The 22953-nt window shown below is 36.4% G+C and overlaps 1 protein-coding gene across 2 annotated transcripts in view; it reads left to right on the top strand.

The window, feature by feature from the left end:
• The window catches only part of LOC127853139 (uncharacterized), a 31226-nt gene extending 8491 nt beyond the window's left edge, over positions 1-22735 (top strand). For both annotated transcript variants that reach the window (XM_052387377.1, XM_052387375.1), the window contains exons 8-13: positions 10006-10127; positions 11163-11386; positions 11896-12006; positions 17849-17905; positions 21239-21351; positions 22483-22735. In XM_052387377.1, the coding sequence (XP_052243337.1) occupies positions 10006-10127; positions 11163-11386; positions 11896-12006; positions 17849-17905; positions 21239-21351; positions 22483-22644 (789 nt within the window). In that variant the 3' untranslated portion in view covers positions 22645-22735. The remainder of the gene's footprint in view (positions 1-10005; positions 10128-11162; positions 11387-11895; positions 12007-17848; positions 17906-21238; positions 21352-22482) is intronic.
• Positions 22736-22953: the final 218 nt, after the last annotated feature.

Below are 22953 nucleotides of genomic sequence, written 5' to 3'. Positions count from 1 at the left end.
TTTTTTCTGTTCATAATGTCTTAATAATGAAGACTTTTATTCGGAATACTTGAAATTATGTGTTTATTGAAATATTTTTTTTAATGATGGAAGAAAATACAAAAATTTACATTGATTTGAATTCAAATTGGATTACCTGGAGTACATGAAATGCATTGCATTGTGCTTGTTTTTAACCAATAACTATAACTATAAAGTATTATCACTTTATTTGATTTTTTTTAATCATTTAAATGTATGCAGACATACTAGTAACAGAAAAATGATCAATACACAGTGACTGGGGCCTGTACAGAATTATTAAGTAGAAGACCAATACATTAGAAGGAACAAGTTATTGTCATATCTTTAAATCTTTCATAAAGCATTTAATATTTGTATTGTAATTATTATAATTCAATAAAGTTAAAGTCAAAACAAGTCTCATCAGCTTATTATTAATTAAAAAAAATAATGAACTTTGTTATTAAAAGCAGGCCTATAACCCTCTTTCTGAATTCAAATACAAACTACAATGTTTTCAAATATATTTATTGTGATATACGAAAAATGTTAAGACAAAAACTAGTACAGAATCCTATTGATCTTTTTCCTACCTTTTGAGCATCATTATTAATATTGTCTCAGTCTGACATGCTATGTACTGGTATCATTGTCACAGTTTGGCATGATACATACCGGTACAATTGTTTCAGTCTGACATGCTAGTACCATTGCCACAGTCTCACATGCTACTTACTGGTATAATTGTAACAGTCTGACATGCCACGCACTGGTACCATGTCACAGTCTCAGATGCTTCGCATTGTTACCATTGTCACCATCGGACATGCTACGTACTGGTATATTTGTCACAGTTTGACATGCTATATACTGGTATAATTGTCACAGTCTCAGAGGCTACGTACTGGTATAACTGTAACAGTCTGACATGACATGTACTGGTACAATTGTCACAGTCTGACATGCCACGTACTGGAACCATGTCACAGTCTCAGATGCTACCTACTGGTATCATATGTCACAATCTGACATACCACGTACTGGAATAATTGTCACAGTCTGACATGCTACGTACTGATACAATAGTCATAGTCTCACATGCAACCTACTGGTACCTTTGTCACAATCTGACATGCTACGCACTGGTATAATTGTCACAGTCTTACTTGCCCTGTGCGGGTAAAATTGTCACAGTCTGACATGCTAAGTACTGGTATAATTATCACAGTCTATCATGCTATGTACTGGTACCATTGTCACAGTCTAACATGCTATGTACTGATACCATTGTAACAGTGTGACATGCTAGGAATGGTACCATTGTCACTGTCTGACATGCTATGTACTGGTACCATTGTCTCAGTGTAACATGCTACATACTGATACCATTGTCACAGTCTCACATGCTACTTACTGGTATCATTGTCTCAATCTAACATACTACATGTACATCCTGGTATAATTGTCACAGTCTCACATGGTACGAACTGGTACCATTTTAACAGACTTAAATGCTATGTACTACCGTTGTAACAGTCTGACATGCTACTTACTGGTATCATTGTCACAGTTTGACCAGCTATGTACTGGTTCAATTGTCACAGTCTGACATGCTACATACTGGTATAATTGTCACAGTCTGACAGGCTACATACTGGTAAAATTGTCACAGTCTCACATGCTACGTACTGGTCCCATTGAAATAGTTTGAAATGCCATGTACTGGTACCGTTGTCACAGTCTCATAAGCTGCGTACTGGTATAGTTGTCTCAATCTCACATGCTACATGCAGGTATAATTGTCACAGTCTTACATGCTACGTACTGGAACCATTGAAACAATCTGATGTGACACGTACTGGTACCATTGTAACAGTATGACATGCTACATACTGGTATCATTGTCACAGTTTGACCAGCTATGTACTGGTTTAATTGTCACAGTCTCATAAGCTGCGTACTGGTAGAATTGTCTCAATCTCACATGCTACATGCAGGTATAATTGTCACAGTCTTACATGCTACGTACTGGAACCATTGAAATAGTCTGATGTGACACGTACTGGTACCATTGTAACAGTCTGACATGCTAGGTACTGGTACCATTGTCACAGTCTTACTTGCTACGACCTGGTATAATTGAAACAGTCAGACATCCTAGGTACTGGTACCATTGTCACAGTCTTACTTGCTACGTACTGGTATCATTGAAACAGTCTGACATGCTATGTACTGGTACCATTGTCACTGTCTGACATGCCACTTACTGGTATCATTGTAACAGTCTGACATGCTAGGTACTGGTACCATTGTCACAGTCTTACATGCTAAGTTCTGGTATAATGGTCACAGTCTAACATGCTATGTACTGGTAACATTGTCATAGTCTAACATGCTATGTACTGGTACAATTGTAACAGTCTGACATGCTACCTACTGGTACCATTTTCACTGTCTGACATGGCCACGTACTGGTATCATTGAAACAGTCTAAAATGCTACGCACTGGTACTATTGTCACAGTATCACATGCTCGGTACTGGAACAATTGTAACAGTCTGACATGCTACGTACTGGTACCAATGTCACAGTCTGAACTGCTACTTACTGGTATAATTGTCACAGTCTGAACTGCTAGGTACTGGAACCATTGTCACAGTCTGAAATGCTACGTACTTGTTCCATTGTAACAGTCTGAGATGCTAAGTACTGGTATCGTTGTAACAGTCTGACTGGTTAATTGTGCTGGGACAATTGTCACCGTCTGACATGCTACTTAATGGTACCATTGTCACAGTCTATCATGCTACATACCGGTATTATTGTCACAGTCTAACATGATACATACCGGTACCATTTTCACAGTCTGACATACTAGTACTGGTACGATTGTAGCGTTTTTATTAATTTTCAAAAGTACCAGAAATGGCATTTTCCAATTAGGAAAAAAAACTACAAATTTCCCAATTGCTGTAAAAAATACAATTGAAGAAAACAAAAAAACTAACAAATTTTAATTAGTTTTCCTATGCAGCTCTATGGTATGACAACTTGGCAACATTTAGTTATTAATTTTTAAGTATTTGGGAGCAAAATATCAAATATGCCAATTTCCCAATATGAAGACTTCACAACGTGAATTTTCCCAATTAATGGGTTTTTCTCACACAATTTGGCTGGTACCAATACTTTTTCCCAATAGGTAACACAAATCACGGCATTGTCTCAGGCTGTATGTATTGCTACCATGGTCTCAGTCTCACATTCTAGATACTGGTACCATTACACTAAAATGTTTATATTCTTTTTCAGTGCAAAAGGGTTGCAACTGCAGATACGACTGTTTTGCAATGAAAATAATTTCATTTTCAGATACGACCTTTTGCCAAATGACGGTTTTAGTTTTTTTAAGCAGAATTTAGCTTAAATATTTTTTCAGATTATAAATATTGACATTATAGTACAAAATATGCAATAAAGTCATTTTTGTAAAAAATGTCAGTTACAACCGTTTTGCACTAAGCCCACGTTATGTAGTTTTATTAGAAATTGATGTTCTTTTAGTTCAACAAAGTGCATTCATATTTAATGTACATGGAAAGAAATTGTGTTGGTTTTGTTTACAACTACAAGACGTTCCTAGCGAAATATACGATATGGTCATTAAAGAGTCCAGGTTTCTATTTTAATCAGAGAATAAAATATGAAGTAATTGTTTCTTAATCGTGACACAATTAAAATTATTCTAAACACTGAACAAACAAAAACTTGAATTCCAGATTAACTTTTTTACCTTAAATTAATGTTATAATTAATCAATATTAAATGCAATGTAATAGAAGAAGATGAGGAAGATGTTGACTTCCTCGAACTGGAAATGACACTGTCAGATGAGGATTAATCCGTATCTGACATTGTCGTTTCCAGTTCGAGAAAATCAATATCTCCATCATCTATCCCCCACCCCACCCCCCAAAAAAAAAACACATTCACGCTCTAAAGTATGTTTTGAATGGCACTGTTTGTGTTAAAACAAGTATTTTTAATTTGTATTTGTTGGCTTCTTACCATTGAAGTGAAATATTACCACATTATCTGTTATTTGCTTACTGTGAGATATTATAATGCTTTTGTATATAAATGATATGTTTTCGTGTTTTTTAACGGTAAAAATACTACTATCAGTTCGAAAAATGCATTTAATATTAAAAAACATTGTGAATGCACTTGTAAGTGTCAGAAACAATCTTTATACATAAACATAACAAGTTAAAAAAAAGCTAGTACGTCTCAAAATGTATTAACATGCACATTAGGATTTTTTTTTTCAAATTTGTTATTTACCCCACCCACTTTTATTGTCTTATATATGATAATTACTGATAATATTCACATGAAATGTTATATTATTATATTCCTTAGTCCCATACGTGTACATAAATGTAGTTAGGATGATAATTGTATTTAAACTGCTTTTCAGGTACAAATTGAAACATGTCATAAGCCAAAAATCATGATTTTTGGTAGCTTCTTTCATAAATATAGTCATTATTTTCATAAAATGTATAATATTTCACACAAAAATTGTATTTGTTTAATAAGAATAATATGTTATTAATTGCTTAAATTAAAATGCCTACCAAAATCTAGGAAAATATATGTTGTTAGTGTCATTTGCGAAATAAAGGTATTTTCAAGGATTTTGGTCGGCCATCTTGGCGGCCATCTTGGATTTAGACCCCATGGGAACACTTTTTTTCTTGGGAACAATTTTTTTCTTTTACCCGAGGCAATGAAGACCATCATCAGCATATTAAAAAAAAACCTTCCAATCATGCATGGTGGACCTCCGTTCCTACTAGACTATAGAACAACCTGTTTCAGAGCACCATTCAATCTACTGTGAAATCACTTATATTTTTACGGTACACATTTTGTCAATTATGACATATATTAAAATATTGTTCAAGGAATATGAATTGATTTAACAATGTCAGCCATATTTATCAAAATGACAGTGGAATGCCCCACTATGACTTTTATTTTATTGCATGTAACATGCACAGTAGTCCATATAGGATTAGTCTTAATGGGCAGAGGTCAATGTCTAATGACTATGACGGAAACCCAAAATAATTATCCTCTCATCCTTTAAAACTGACATCTTTTTATTTATTGAATATTGTCTTAAATAGGATACAGTCTGGGCTCTAATACAAAGTTTTTTTGTTTATTTAAAAAAATCCTCAGTTTCCTTGAGGAAATTTAGAAGTTATTTAGGTCGGTTTGTTTTTTCACACTAGCTAACAGAAAACATGATCCCATGACAAACATATGCAATAAACTTCGAAAATAATTTGTTCTTATGTAATTTCAAACACATGAATACGCCATCCAGTTTCAATTTATTTTAAAATTATCTTGAACAACAAGTTATGCTCGTTTTATCTGTAAAAATTAATTGGTTTATTTGAAATATATTGATAACTCAATTTTTGTGTTAACAAAATGAAAGAGATGTACGTTTTGGAACTATTAACATTTTACATATATGGACAAACATGTAATCTGCATAGAACATTACACATGGTAAAATGTTTCAATTTTGGGAGTGGTCATGAATTTTTGCAATTGCGGGAGTGTAAAAAAGCAAAAATTAAACCTCCACGAAAATTAGTGATTCCATAGTACTTTGGTTGCAAAACACTTTAAACTACATGTACTTTGATTGTGAAGAGTGTGATAACTTTAACATAAATTTTGCTGTTTAAGTAAAGTGTACATCCTGAATCCCATGTATGCATTTAAGTTATTTATAAAATAAGACTATTTTAAACAGTGTATGGTATATATTCGTCTGTTTGTTCAAAACCACTGATGAAGAACTTCTTTTCAACTCACAACAATCAAACTTGCATCCATGGTTCCTTATGATATTTATCAAGTTGTGTATGTGTTTTTTGTGTGTTAATCTTACATTAAAATTGGATTATTTTTTTCCCCTTTATCAGCTTTTAATTTCTATAACATACATTTTCCTTGATGCGATATGTCATGCTTTGTTATCCCCTGCCGTAGGTGGAGAGCTATTGTTTTGGCATTGTCCTTCCATCTTCCCTTGAGGGTGAAACTCTTTTGTGTCCAAAGCCATATCTCAGAACTGCTTGAACAGATTTCATTAAAACTTGGTATTTTTGTATATAGATGGATAAGAGGATGATACACATTAAATGCTGTCGCAATCCATTTACAAATAACAGAGTTATGGCCCTTTTTTACTTGAAAAAATGCACACTTTTAAACCTTAAGCCACATCTTGGAACCGCTTGGGCAGATTTCATTGAACCTTGGTATCAGTGTGTATGTATATATGGATTAGCGGATGATGCATGTTGCAATACAAATCAAACCATTTGTCAATAATGGAGTTATGGCGTTTTTTAAAATTTATAATACCCTTTTTGTATAGGATTTTTCCTTTTTTGTGCTGTATCTCCAATAAAATATGAACCACAGCCATAAAAACTTACCACATTTGTTTACAATCCTATTGTGCTGAGTCACAAGCAAGACACATAACCCTAGAGGCAAGGTCAAGGTCATATTTTGAGGTCAAAGATCACAAATTTGATGAACTACCGAGTTATACATAAGTAAGCCATCACTTCACTATGCATCAAGAGAGTCTGTAATAACTTTTTTCAATGGTTCTCCTTTATTTGGCTGTGTGTGACAGGTAAGACTCATGTCTCTAGGGTCAAGGTCACACATTGAGGTCAAGTGTAACACATTTTAATTTAATATGTCATATTATATTAGAATTCTAGCATCATTCAAAGGATTTTAAAATCTCCTGATGTAAATGTTTATAGTTATCAGGCAGTGAGGCATCTGAAAGACCATTGTTCCTATGACCAAGGTGAAGGTCACACAAATTTTTGTTTCACACAACCTTTTAATTGCAGAGTCATCACTATTGTTTCCTTAAACATATCTTTTTTATAGCTTTTTGTGTGAAAATTAAATGAAAACTTGGTGGCGAGTATATATAAATACGTAGCTGAATGAGGTGGAACAATTTTTCGTACACACCATCTTTTAATAACGGCACCTTTAAATATCATCCTTTGTTACTTTATTTTAGGTTATTTTTTATAATTTGTAGCTTTTATTTTACAACTGCTGTTATTGGTTTCATGAAACATTTATTAAAGTGTATTAATGAATTATTCCTCACTAAGTTGCGTACAGAGTTTTGAAACTAACAAAGTTTATAATATTTTATGTAGGAAAATTTTCTTAACAAGCTCTTTCTCAATGCTTTCAATGCTTATGATTGATAAAAATACTGTCTGCATTTTATTGTCTGTTACAACCCATCACAGATACTAATGAATTAAAAACATAATTAAAAAAAGGCACAACCATTTACTTACACCTTTTTAGCTCACCTGAGCACAATGTGCTCATGGTGAGCTTTTGTGATCACCTTTTGTCCGTTGTGCGGCGTGCAGCGTCAACATTTGCCTTGCTAACACTCTAGAGGCCACATTTATTTCCAATCTTCATGAAATTATGTCAGAAGATTGGTCTCAATGATATCTTGGATGTCTTTGAAAATGGGTACGTTTCCTTGAAAAACATGGCTGCTAAGGGGTGGGGCATTTTTCCTTATATGGCTGTATATGGCTATAGTAAAACCTTGTTAACACTCAAGAGGCCACATTTATTGTCCAATCTTCATGAAACTTGGTAAGAAGATTCATCCCAATAATATCTTGGATGAGTTTGAAGATGATGCCAGTTGGTTGAAAATCATGGCCGCCTGGGGGCGGGGCATTTTCCTAATATGGCTATAGTAAAACCTTGTTAACAATCTAGAGGCCACATTTATTGTCCAATCTTCATGAAATTTGGTCAGAAGATTGGTCTCAATGATATCTTGGATGTCTTTGAAAATGGTTACGTTTGCTTGAAAAATATGGCTGCAAAGGGGTGGGGCATTTTTCCTTATATGGCTATATATGGCTATAGTAAAACCTTGTTAACACTCTTGAGGCCACATTTATTGTCCAATCTTCATGAAACTTGGTAAGAAGATTCACCCCAATGATATCTTGGACGAGTTTGAAAATGATGCAAATTGGTTGAAAAACATGGCGGCCAGGGGGCGGGGCATTATTTCCTTATATGGCTATAGTTAAACCTGTTAACACTCTAGAGGCCACATTTATTGTCCAATCTTCATGAAATTTGGTTATAAGATTGGTCTAAATGATATCTTGGATGTCTTTGAAAATGGTTACGTTTGCTTGAAAAACATGGCTGCTAAGGGGCGGGGCATTTTTCCTTATATGGCTATATATGGCTATAGTAAAACCTTTTTAACACTCTAGAGGCCCCATTTATTGTCCAATCTTCATGAAACTTGGTAAGAAGATTTATCCCAATGATATCTTGGACGAGTTTGAAAATGATGCCAGTTGGTTGAAAAACATGGCGGCCAGGGGACGGGGCATTATTTCCTTATATGGCTATAGTTAAACCTGTTAACACTCTAGAGGCCACATTTATTGTCCAATCTTCATGAAATTTGGTCAGAAGATTGGTCTAAATGATATCTTGGATGAGTTTGAAAATGGTTATGTTTGCTTGAAAAACATGGCGGCCAAGGGGCGGGGCTTTTTTCCTTATATGGCTATATATGGCTAAAGTAAAACATTGTTGACAATCTAGAGGTCACATTTATTGTCCAATCTTCATGAAACTTGGTAAGAAGATTCATACCAATAATATGTTAGACAAGTTCGAAAATGATGCCAGTTGGTTAAAAAACATGGCCGCTAGGAGGCGGGGCAATTTTCCTTATATGGCTATAGTAAAACCTTGTTTACACTTTAGAGGCCACATTTATTGTCCAATCTTCATGAAGTTCAGTCAGAAGATTGGTCTCAATGATATCTTGGATGTCTTTGAAAATGGTTATGTTTGCTTGAAAAACATGGCTGCCAAGGGGCGGGGCATTTTTCCTTATATGGCTATATATGGCTATAGTAAAACCTTGTTAACACTCTAGAGGCCCCATTTATTGTCCAATCTTATGAAACTTGGTCAGAAGATTCATCCCAATAATATCTTGAGGGAGTTTGAAAATGATGCCAGTTGGTTGAAAAACCATGGCCACCAGGGGGCGGGGCATTTTTCCTTATATGGCTATAGTAAAACCTTATTAACATTCTAGAGACCATATTTATTTTCCAATCTTCATGAAACTTGGTCTGAAGATGTGTCCCAATGATATCTTGGACATGTTTGAAAATGGCTTTGGTTGCTTAAAAGATATGGCCACTAGGGGGCAAGTCATTTTTCTTATATGGCTATATATTGCTTTAGTAAAACCTTGTAAACACCCTTGCGGCCACATTTATTGTTGACCTTCATGAAACTTGTTCAGAAGATTTGTCCCAATGATATCTTGGATGAGTTTGGATGAGTTTGAAAATGGTTCCGGTTGATTGAAAAACCTGGCCGCCAAGGGGGCGGGGGATTTTTTTTTATAAAGCTACAGTAAAACCTTTTTAACACTCTAGAGGCCACATTAATTGTCCAATCATCTTGAAACTTGGTCAAAAGATATCTTGAATGTGTATGAAAATGGTTCTGGTCTGTTGAAAAACGTGGCTGCCAGGTTGTTCACTTGTCATGAAAGTTGGTTAGAACATTTGTTCTATTGACATCTTGGGCTGCATAGAACAGGTCAGTTCCTTTGAATCTCAGGTGAGTGACTTTGGGCCTTTCAGGCCCTCTTGTCTTTTAGTAACTGTTGTTCACTTATTCATAAACAAAATTTATTTGGCGGTCTATTTCAATTACTAGTAAACTAATTTGCTTTTTGAAGGTTAATTTGTGAACATTGTTACAAGCTCTTCTTTGATGGGCCTGAAGCCCATTCAAGACACATTTAAAAGGAGGTGTCTGAACATTGATCTACCTCTTTCACAGATTATTGACTTGGTGTCATCTAGCCTATCGGAGGGTACTAGGCTGGCAGTATTTGACCACATACCAAGTAACACGCCCTTCATACTGCCACTGAAGCAGATCATAGACATCTGCCATGCAAGGTAGGAAGTGACATAGAAACACTGTATTATTTGAATTGAGAATAAGACATCAATTTGGGAATAAATTGTGTTTAATCAAAAGTGCATAATATGCAGTTTTATATGTTGCATTTATCTAGTTTTACAAATTATAATTAAAACATATACTTGCATATATAATAGCATCATTAAAATTGATTTTACTTAAAAACTGGATTTTTTATTAATTTAAAAAAAAATCCTCATGAAATGAAACTGTGTCCATGCCGCGCATGGACACGGTTTAAAAATACACTTTAAATGATACAAATTCAATCACTGTTAATGAAAAAGTCATGGAAAATTTCTTATTTAGCTTAAATTATAGATAATGTATTACACAAATATATGTAGATCATGAAATGAATAGTTTTGTTTGAGAAAATCACCAAAATGATGTCCATTCCCAGTTTGATGTCTTATTCCCAATTCACATAATACAGTGTTTAGAGAATAACTTAGCTTTATATTAATGCTTGCACGGAATGAAAGGCATAAAGTATTGTAGTTATCGGTTGGTTGGTCCGTCTGTCAGTACGTCTGAATGTACCTAAACTTTTGTTTTGTTTTCAACTGCTGTTTAAGGATTGGATGGATCTCGCTCAAATGTGGACAGTTGAATAACCTTAAATTGTTAATGATCGTAAAGAAAGGAATTAATGTGGTGGATTTGTTTGTGTCAAAATTTGTGACATGGGGGCTTTAGTGTCTGCTATACATTGCTAGTTTTGAAGATATAAAATACTTTCTGATACACAATCGTTACAACATTCACACTATTTCTTTTATTCCGGTGCCTCTGGTGTGATATGATTTTATACAAGCAAAATATTTTAAGATTTTTACACTTATTAGTATATAACAAGCATCATTACTTCTGGTTTCTTCTTCAATATCTTCTTATTATTATCACTGATTAGGACACATTTTTTAAAAACAAGAGGAATTGTAAAAACTAAATTAAGCAACAAATATTTGATTTATAAAAATGAAGGTGTAACTTCTGATGCATTGCAGAAACATTCCAGTACTGGTTGACGGTGCTCATGCCCTTGGTTCTCTCCCTTTGGATATTACCTCCCTTGGTGCAGACTACTATGTGACAAATGCCCACAAATGGCTGTGTGCTCCAAAAGGGGCAGCACTCTTGTATGTGAAGAGGGAACTACAGAGCAGAACAAGGCCACTGATTATCTCCCATGGCTTTGGATCAGGGTTCAACTCTGAGTTTATCTGGGCAGGTACAAAATGTAAGGCAAGAATTGGCAGTATTTGGTATTTTCCTTGAAACATACCATCGGCTAGTGATATTACAAATGGAAAGCATAGGCTGTCAAGCAGATTTGATGGGGACACAAATTTTGTACCAAAAGGGCAATTAAAACAAATCTTCACCTTCTTGTCATATCAGTCATCCTTTTAAGCAACACTTTAATAAGTTAAATTTATTATTGAAAATAAGCTTTTAGATAAAAGCAATAAAGTAATGCCCTATATATTTTAAACCATGCTGTCAAGTAACTACTTTTGTGTAATGTGCTGAATAGCAAATCAAATGGCCTTAGCAGTGCCGGTAATAACTGGGTTGTGCTTTGAGAAATGCGCTTTTAATGCATGTGTGTAAAGTGTCATCACAGATTATCCTGTGCAGTCCGCACAGGAATGGTCACTGCAAATAATCACCAGAAATGTACAGTTTAATATTTTAATACGTGTACATGATTCTTGGTTGATTATTGTGTTGTACCAGGTCTCCATGACTACAGCCCGTTTCTTGCCTTGCACACGGTTCTCGATTTCTGGGAGTCCATAGGGCCTGGAACCATCCAACAGTATATGCATGGACGTTGTAGACAGGCTGGTGAGCATTAGAATGTTGGTTTGTTTCGTTTAACCCTTAACCACTTAGATATGCATTTTGATGCATTTGTAGTCCCGTAGAAACGTTTATTTAATTAAAGACCTTTTTTACTAGATTCAATTTTTTAAGGCTTCCTTTTCAACCCGTAGATACTGATGAGCAGCAAACAGCATAAAACCTGAACAGACTGCACGTTACTCACAGGCTGTTCTGGTTTTATGCTGTTTGCACATAGCCATCTTCACTTTACTTCTGAGTGGGGAAGGGTTAACACAGTTTTAACAGCATATTGAAGATTTTAAATATATTATGCCATTTAATATTGTTTAAGATTAATCTATGTTCAATTATTTTATTAGAAAAGTACACATTTACTTGATGAAGTTTTTACTCAGAATTAGTTTGAATAGCAAAGTGACAGTCACGTTCAACAAGACTGGAAATGTAGTCTTGTATATGGCTCAACATTCTTTTGGTACCAACATCAATTTTATAAAGGTTCATCTGATGTGTTCCCCAGATTTTAATGTCATAAATACGTTACCTGCTATCTATTAGCTTACTCCTTTCCAAGGCGAATCAACTTATCCGGAAAATTAATTGGGAACCGGTCACCTCCATACTGCAATATAGACAAGGTTAAACATAGTGCAATGCAACCCAGGCTAAAACCAGTAACCAGCCCTCACTATTCTTTCCGGATCGACTAGGTGTCTTTTACGGCTCTGAATTGAAAATTGTTTTTCGATTTATTTCACTTGGTTGAATGGGGTTTTGAATAGATAAATTGTGTTATTTATCTGTTTACTTCTCATTCGGATTATTTTATGTGGATTTAATGGACTTTTGTTTCATTTGTAAAGGTAAGCCATGCTTGCTTTTTTTAAACAATGGTTTATTTCTACCATGCTGGGTGTTTTCAGGCGCGAACGAGCACGTGCAAAACGTGTTAGTCTAATGCGTTACGAGATCGTGCAAAGCATATTCTTCTAATACATTGACAGAGTGTTTATCATTTGCCATTGTGTGCAATAATGATTTAAACGTTCCATATGACAGTCTAATTGATGGTCATTTTATTAACCAGGTTTTCCGAAGGAAAAAACTGGTTATTAGATTGGCGAATGTCGGCGGGCGGGCGGGCGGGCTGACGGGCTGGCGAGCTGGCGGATGGGCGGAACAAGCTTGCCCGGGCCATAACTTTGTCGTTCATTGTGAGATTTTAAAATCATTTGGTACATTTGTTCACCGTCATTAAACGGTGTGTCGCGCGAAAGAATTACGTCGATATTCCCAAGGTCAAGGTCACACTTTGAGTTCAAAGGTAAAAAATGGCCATAAATGAGATTGTCCGGGTCATAACTATGTCATTCATTGTGAGATTTTAAAATCATTTGGCACATTTGTTCACCATCACTGGATGATAGTTAGAACGAAAGAATTACGTCAATATCTCCAAGGTCAAGGTCGCCACGACTAAACATAGATTTATTTTGAAACAAGGGGGTAATTATGAACAATCAGTTCAGTTTGAGTTGTCTCCCTTTATCAGACTTTTTTTCAAATTGAAAACCTGGTTTTGTGAAAATTTTGACCCTTGTTTTTCATCTGTTTTGAATTAAACTTTTGTTTAATTTATGATCTACGGCAGTGTATTATACGTACAATTGACTTTCTCTTTTACAATAATAACTGAGAGAATGTTAATTATTTTCATTATGGGCAAATAATGATTTTATGTGCCGTATGATAATCTGGTCTGTGACCAGTTTATGTTTAAATATGTTTTGCTCTTGTTTTTCATATAATCGACTACATGATGGTCGCAGATACAAGAGTTGAGAAGAACGGACATTGGCCAAGACATTGACCGAAACGGGCTTTATGCTGGCAATCGGTCGATGTCAGACAATATGGCTCCCGCCATACTTTGGTCTTTGGCCATCCGGGCAAGACGTTGACCGGAACTGGCTTATGCTGTCAGTCGGTCGACGTCAGACCATATGGCGACCCCCATACGCCGGTCTTTGCCCGAGGGCATTGGTCACGGACATCGACCAATGTCTGACCATATGGCAGCCGCCATACTTCGGTCATTATCCGCTGACAACACTGGTCATGATATGACCGGTACGTCACCGAGGACGTTGATCACGGAGCTTGGCTCTGCATCGATCGACGTCTGACCTGTCTCCGGCCACCGGGGACCGGTCCGGTCAACGGAGACCGGCCGGTTCATAGGTCACCGGTCATTGACCGGTCTGGTCACACAGGTCACCGGTCAGAAGAAGAAGTCGTTCATCATCATCGAACTATTCTTCGTCTTCTTCTTCGTCGATAGAATCATCATCATCAATGACTTGCCACCATATATCACAACAGGATAGACATCGAACACGCCTCTCTTTCATTGAGCAGTTCTCGGCGACAATACGCTCGTTAGGGATCGCGTCAACGCTCACGGAGACACTATTTTAGGAGACCTTATTTCCAGCGTAGCCGAACAACATTTCGGCATCGCAGGTATATGGGACGTCGCCACTCCTCGCGTAGGCGTTAACGTACCTACTGGTCATATCGACGGTCCCAATTTTATTCCTTTACGGAGTATCATGTCTCCATTCCACGTGTGTTGGTTCCCTTATGGCATCCACAAATATTGAAGTCACCTAACCTTATTGGTATACGAACACTAATTCGTTTAACTTTTAGGCTTCGGGATTAGGTGTTCATCTCTCCACTACGACTACATTGGACACTTTGTGCTTATCAATACTGATAATCTACCGTTGTTTTCCGGTTTACATTATCAGTTAGATGACTTCCATTCTGACGCAGTCATATTATGACCGGTCCGTTCCGATCACCGGACATCGGTCACCTGTCACTGGTCATATCACTGGTCACTGGTCACCGGTCAGAATAAGTAGTCGTTCATCATCGGATTAGTTTTACTCCTCTTCTTCGTTATCATCATCGGACTACTAGTATTCTTCCTCCTCTTCTTCGTCATCGAATGACTCTTCGTCGTCTGCTTTAATGATGTCTCATCGCCATCGGATTGGACTTTAAGCACGCTCTTCTTTGCCGAGCAGTTCTCGGCATTGATGTCAGACCATATGGATTCCACCATATTTCGGTCTTAAACCGGTAACGTAACCGGTCCGGTCACCGGTCTTTCTGCTGAGACGTCTTTTCTTACGTCCGTTTCAGCTTTATTTTTAAGTTTATTGGAATTGATCTCATGATTTTTCAATGACACAGATTTTCATCTTTTTGTCATTACTTCCCACTATTCAGTGGTGTCTAGACTAGATATTATCTTGGCATGAGTATACCTTCTTCTACCACAGCTTTCCTCACATTTTATGTGAGCAGGGAAGGTTGGGGACGATCACCTGGAACCACTTACCCTGATATTCTCAAGTATGTGGTATCCTAATGAATATCACCTGCACATCAACATCTTGAAAAGCGAGCATTCTTTTTAGCTGTTTTTCATTTACATCACATTTTCACGACTCTTTTGTGATGTTTTCAACTAACACAAATCAGTCGTGGTTTACATCCAGACACAGAGATGAACATTTTATTGCTCATTGTACCTGGAAACCAGGAACTTATTCATTATTTGCAAGAACATTAATTTTCCTCTATAGTCCTACACATAGCAGGTCGTCTCAACGCCCTATTGGACGTTTTGTCTTGCAGTTCTTTCTGTCGCAGTAGACACTTCATCAGGAAATGGTTAACTTGAATTCTCTTTCGTTTAGTTTTCCGTTTGGTTAAATTAATATGATTTGCGCATGCGCGGCAGTGTTTTGCAAAATGGCAGAGACGATCGTAGATCGCAGTGTAAATGCTGAACAACGTGAACGCATTTCACAGAAATCGATTCTGCAGAGTGTGCGATTGTTATACACTCGTCAGCTTGACATCAACTGGATACTTACGTTTATATTTCATCCACATATATTCTTTTGGAATATCTTGGTGAGCTTTTGCCATATTTTCATGGTCTCTACCTGGTGAACTACATGTATGGGATTATGGTTTTAAGACCTTTTCAGTCTCTTGTACAATTTTTGTCAGGAAACTTCTTCACAGGTCAAACATCATATCTTAGAGAGGCATATTTTATACTGATCAAAACATGTGCCACTACATGTTTTGCCATTACTTAGTAATCTCTAAAGAAGTACGTTTTTCTGTTAGGGCTTCAATCCTTGTTACTTTTGCAAGGTTAATTCCATCAGAACTGTCTATGAGGTTCTCTGAAAATGCTTTTTTGACTGGGTATTCGAGAGCATATTTATTACCTTAATCACTATGCTAGATGTATAGAGGTTTTTTTATATCTTTTTCTTTGATGATAAGAAATTTGTTCTTACCTTCATCAAAGGATACAGATTATGCTTTCGTTTACCTTGGTTTTTGTAAGTCATCACAACTCTGTGCTGTCTTACCTATTTTGGAACTCATCCAAGTTATGGAACTTCAACACTATGTTTTTTGTTCCGATACCTTCTAAAGAGAATTTGGCTTGTGTTATTGAATTGCTTAATAAGCTTCCTGTGAACTTTTTCTTCAGGCATATTAACAGTTTCAATATAATTTTAAGACGGTTTTCCTTCTTAGTATGGCTTTTACCAAACGGAGAAGTGAAATTCATGCTTTTTCTGTTGAATACGACCCATTTCAGTTGGATGTAATGTCGTCTTCACTTTGTTGTGTCAGCCAGGATTCCTTGCTTAATATCAAAACCTCTATAAGGCGTCTAAAAATCTTCAGGTTTCCAAGTTTTTCTTAAACATGAAGATGAGGATAAACTTGTATGGTCAATCGGGACTTTGAAGTTATATCTCAGCAGTGTCCATTTGAGGTTCTCAAAATACACTCTTCATTTCCCTAAAAAAAGAGGGGGGGGGGGGAGATGTGTCTGCGGCTTCTATTTCTCGGGGTTATACCTCGACTAAGGAAGGTTTACTTTTATCTCTAATCTAAGGATTCATTCCTTTTTAGGATCTGACCGCATGAATTAAGAGCTCTGTCTGTTTCGTGGGCGTATACATAATCACACCCCACTTTTTGACGTGCTCCAATCTGTTTTCTGGAGGAATCCGACCACCTTTTTCATTTTTTATCTCTTCGTTCTCTGTTGTGCCAACAATACAATTTGTATATGTTTGGTGTCGTTGTGATTTCACTAACGGTAGTGTCTTTTACGACATTGACATACTAACTCTGTCCGAAAAGTCACATTTAATACTGTTCTAACGAAGATTAGCTGATAACCCTTGTTTTGTGTGTTTTTATCATTAGCTGATAACCCGGTATATGGGTTCTACTGTGATGGGAAAATATATACGAACCTCCCTCCGCAGCTACAAAATCAGCTAATAGATAGCAGGTAACGTATTCATGACATTAAAACAAATTTTTAAAGTAAAATTCATTTAAATTATTAAATACTTACCGGTAAGTCCCACCTCCCACCCCGCTATTCGATTAATATTTTTGTATATATATTGAAATACTATTAAGGGCTGGTTACTGGCATTTGCCTGGGTTGCATTGCACTATGTTTAACCTAGTCTATATTGCAGAATGTAGGTGGCCGGTATCCAGTTAATTTTCCGGATTTGTTAATTCCCCTTGGAAAGGAATAAACTACTAGATAGCAGGTATGTATTTAATAGTAAAAATGAATTTTACTTATAAAAATTATTTCAATGTTAGACATTTAAAGGAAAAATCAGTGGATTTTGCTATTTTTGCACAGATTTGCTCAACAATGTCTGTCAACTGAATACAAATAAAATTAATTATTTTTATGTTGAAGGACAAATGTTGAAAAACAGTTGGAAAACATATCTGGCGGCTCCTGAGCACATGTTTGGTATGTTCATTTCGTTGGCAATTTTGTTTTAGCACTTTTTGTAGTGCCAGGTCATCTATGCTTTATTTCAAATATTGTTTATTGCTAAGTCATATCCTTGATTACAAAGTAAGCCATGACCGGTTTTTAATTATTAATTATCGTTTTTAACCACCATTAAATTACTTATGCATTGACAATTGAGAAAAAAGTGACTGAGTTTGTGGAAGATCTGCGTTGCTAAAGGCACGTTTGCTAGAGGACTCTTTTGCCAGAAGACAGTTACATTAGGTACATCTGCCCGAGGTACCTCTGCTTATTATTATTGGCTAGCACAAGTACATCCGTTTGTTTTAGCTCGACTGAGCACAATGTGCTCATGGTGAGCTTTTGTGATCGCCTTTTGTCCATCGTGCGGCGTGCATCGTCCGTTGTGCGGCGTCAATATTTGCCCTGTTAACACTCTAGAGGCCACATTTATTGTCCAATCTTCATGAAATTTGGTCAGAAGATTGGTCTCTATAATATCTTGGATGAGTTTAAAAATGGTTACGTTTGCTTGAGAAACATGCCTGCCAAGGGGCGGGGCATTTTTCCTTATACGGCTATATATGGCCATAGTCAAATATTGTTAACACTCTAGAGGCCACATTTATTGTCCGATCTTCATGAAACCTGGTCAGAAGATTCATCCCAATAATATGTTGGACGAGTTAAAAAATGATGCCGGTTGGTTGAAACACATGGCCGCCAGAGGGCGGGGCATTTTTCCTTAAATGGCTATAGTAAAACCTTGTTAACATTCTAGAGGCCACATTTATTTTTCGATCTTCATGAAACTTGGTCAGAAGATTTATCCCAATGATATCTTGGATGAGTTCGAAAATGGTTTCGTTTGCTTGAAAAACATGGCCACCAGGGTGCGGGGTATTTTTCCTTATATGGCTATATATGGCTTTAGTAAAGCCTTGTTAACACTCTAGAGGCCACATTTATTGTCCAATCTTAATGAAATTTGGTCAGAAGATTTATCCCAATAATATGTTGGACGAGTTCGAAAATGGTTGCGTTTTCTTGAAAAACATGGCTGCCAACGGGCGGGGAATTTTTCCTTATATGGCTATAGTAAAATCTTGTTAACACTTTAGGGGCCACATTTATTATCCGATCTTTATTAAACTTGGTCAGAAGATTCATCCCAATTATATCTTGGACGAGTGCAAACGTTGAAAAACATGCCCGCCAGAGGGCGGGGCATTTTTCATTATATGGCTATAGTAAAACCTTTTAATCTCTCTAGAGGCCACATTTATTTTCCGATCTTCATGAAACTTGGTCAGAAAATTTATCCCAATGATATCTTGGATGAGTTTCAAAATGGTTTTGGTTGCTTTAAAAACATGGCCACCAGAGGGCGGGACATTTGTCCTTTTATGGCTTCATATGGCTTTAGTAAAACCTTGTTAACACTCTAAAGGCCTCATTTATTTCCAATCTTCATGAAATGTGGTCAGAAGATTGGTCTCAATAATATCTTGGATGAGTTCGAAAATGGTTACGTTTGCTTAAACAACATGGCGGCCAAGGGGCGGAGCATTTGTCCGTATATGGCTATATATGGCTATAGTAAATCGTGTTAACACTCTAGTTAGATCAGCAACTTGATACCTGATACCATGTTGCGCTATTTCTTTGATGTCTGGCACTATAGATACGAGAAGATATAATTTTTGAGGAACACAGTTTATTGATGAGTTCTGAATTGTGTTGTGTGATTATCAAAGATTTGTGTTTTAACACGGCTTTATTGATTTTTTAATTGGAAGTATAATTGCAAGGTTTATCTAAAAATAGTTCATGTTTGTCTATTAACCAGGCTGTCCGTGGGGTTGGCAGTTTTTTTTGTATGTCTACAGTTGTTGATAGTGAAACATTGTGAATACTGTTCAATCTGAATGATTATGACACTTGCTGAGTACAAATGTTGTTATCATATATTGATTTAGTTTACTCAATTAGTTTAAATAATATCATCTTTGAACATGGTGACAATCTTTATGAGCATAATAGTTTTTGGTCATTGTGAACTTTTGTGATCACATTTTGTCCATTGTCTGTCTTCCGTTGTGCTTCATGAATATTTTCCTTGTTAACACTGTAGAGGCCACATTTATTGTCGGATCTTCATGAAACTTTCTCAGAAGATTTGTCCCAATGATATCTTGGACAAGTTCAAAAATGGTTTCGGATGATTGAAAAACATGGCCAACAGGTCAGAATTTGTTTTTAATGATATCTTGGATGAGTTCAAAAATTGTTCCGGTCTGTTGAAAAACATGGCTGCCAGGGGGGCATTTCTAGTTCATTCTTCGTGAAACTTTGTTAGAACATTTGTTCTAATTATATCTTGGGCTGCAAAGAACAGGTCAGATCCTTTGTTTCTCAGGTGAGCGACTTTTGGCCTTTCAGGCCCTCTTGTTTTATTTTAGATAACTTCTCTGGATAATTGTTCCATAGCTTAATTTATCCATGGTTTATACAATATTATATAAACTGTGAGTGGATTTCCTGCATATCTTCATAATATGAGCCTCGTTGTATAAAAACTTGGGTAAATGCATGTGCATAAAGTGCCGTCTGCACAGGCTAATCAGGGATGACGCTTTCTGAGAAAACTAGATTTCTGCTCAGAAGAGAATTATTTAAAAGGGATCTTTTCACGTTTTGGTAAATTGACAAAATTGATAGTTGTTTCAGATTCGCAAATTTTCGTTTTAATTATGATATTTGTGAGGAAACAGTAATACTGAACATTTACCATGGTCTAATAAAGCCATTATATGCATCTTTTGACGATTTAAAAACCTGAAAATTATAAAGCGTTGCAATGCAAAACGATTGAATAATTTGGAGAGTTATGTTGTTGTCGTTTAATTTTGTGAAACTACGAAGATTGCTTATATAAACTATAAAATACGTCTCTCATCAATGCTTGGCAGGATGGCCGAGCGGTCTAATTGGTTTTTACTCCAGGACTCCGGGGGTCACTGGTTCGAGCCCTGCTGCGGGCTTCTTTTTTTCCTTTTTTAAATTTTATTCTTGATTCTTTTCTTGAGCTTTTTAGATCCAATGTTTACATTTATCAATACAATGCATTTAATGACAAACTTCAAAACATGCCAAAATCTGTGAAAAGGCCCCTTTAAATGTAAAGTACCATAAAAGCAGAAAGGGTCGTCCCAGATAAGCTAGAACAGAATGCACATGCTACTCTGGGATTACTCTTCCGCACATGCATTAAGCCCAGTTTTCCCAAAATAAGGCTCATATAATGCCCAAGATTGTCTACCTCAGGATCCATGTCCCTTGTTGCATTGCCAGAGGACCTCTACAGTCACTGTGACACAGTGGACTACTTGGCAGCAGAGGCCGTACAGAACCAGCTGTACCATCAGTATAACATAGAGGTAATAGAGGGCAGCTGTACTATCAGTAGAAAATAGAGGTAATAGCGGGCAGCTGTACCATCAGTATAACAGAGTGGTAATAGTGGGCAGCTGTACCATCAGCATAAGATAGTGGTAATAGAGGGCATCTGTACCATCAGTATAACAAAGTGGTAATAGTGGGCAGCTGTACCATCAGTATAACATAGAGGTAATAGTGGGCAGCTTTACCATCAGTATAACATAGTGGTAATAGTGGGCAGCCATACCTTCAGTATAACGTAGTGGTAATAGTGGGCAGCTGTACCATCAGTATAACATTGAGGTTATAGTGGGCAGCTGCACCATCAGTATAAAACAGAGGTAATAGTGGGCAGCTGTACCATCAGTATAACATAGTGGTAATATTGGGCAGCCGTACCATCAGTATAACATAGTGGTACTAGTGGGCAGTTGTGCCATCAGCATAACAGAGTGGTAATAGTGGGAAGCTGTACCATCAGTATAACAGAGTGGTAATAGTGGGAAGCTGTACCATCAGTATAACATAGTGGTAATAGTGGGCAGCCGTACCATCAGCATAACATAGTGGTAATAGTGGGCAGCTGTACCATCAGTATAACTTAGAGGTAATAGTGGGCAGCTGTACCATCAGTATAACTTAGAGGTTATAGAACTTAGAGGTTATAGTGGGAGTATGCTCCATCAAAAAAGAAAATCATGTGTTTCTTCATTTAAGAAACTGCATCTCAACATCTTTGCTGGACATATATTGACAAGATTTTTAATAATAGACCATAATTGTGGCTTTTCTGTAAACTTATGCCTGTATACTTGTTGTATGATTAGTACCACATATTTTTGTACATGTATATGTAATAATTGTTTTGCAGAAGACTTTGCCAGATCAATGTGTTAACTACATGTTTTAATATCAAAACTGTTATCACCACAACCAAGATGTCTGTTAGCGTTTCTTTGTTTATTATTGTTTTAAGTTGTTCTTAGCAGCCTCAAACTTCACCACCTCTGCTCCAAACATTTTGCAAAGCTACATGCCTTTGGCGCAGGTCTCTTCTCTTCAAAAGCATTCTAGAGAGTGTTGTATAATACTATTGAAATTCATTGTTTGTATCACTTAATTTATTCCAGGTCCCCATCAAGTGTGTCCAGGGGAAGTTGTATGCGAGAATCTCAGCCCACATCTACAATGAGATGGCAGAATACGAAATACTCAGAGACGCTATCCTTGAAATGACTGTCAGTGATAAACTAATGTGTCGACAAGATGAAATGCATAAACATTCAACATGAGGAGGACAACACATTTTTATGCCTACATTGTTGGTTAAAGGGGCCTTTTCATGTTTTGATAAATTGACAAAATAAAAAAAATTGTTTCAGATTTGCAAATTTTCGTTGTAGCTATTATATTTGTGAGGAAACAGTAATATTGAACATTTACCATGCTCTAAAATATCCATTATATGCATCTTTTGACGATTTAAAAACCTGAAAATTATAAAGCGCTGCAGTGCAAAACGATTGAATAATTGGAGAGTTCTGTTGTTTTCATTATATGTTGTGCTACTTCGAGGATTGCCTATTTAAATTATAAAATAC

The sequence above is a fragment of the Dreissena polymorpha genome, chromosome 12 (genome assembly GCF_020536995.1).
Source record: "Dreissena polymorpha isolate Duluth1 chromosome 12, UMN_Dpol_1.0, whole genome shotgun sequence".
Classification (NCBI taxonomy): domain Eukaryota; kingdom Metazoa; phylum Mollusca; class Bivalvia; order Myida; family Dreissenidae; genus Dreissena; species Dreissena polymorpha.
The sequence above is the reverse complement of the archived record's forward strand: the minus strand, read 5'-3'. Positions and strand labels throughout refer to the sequence as shown.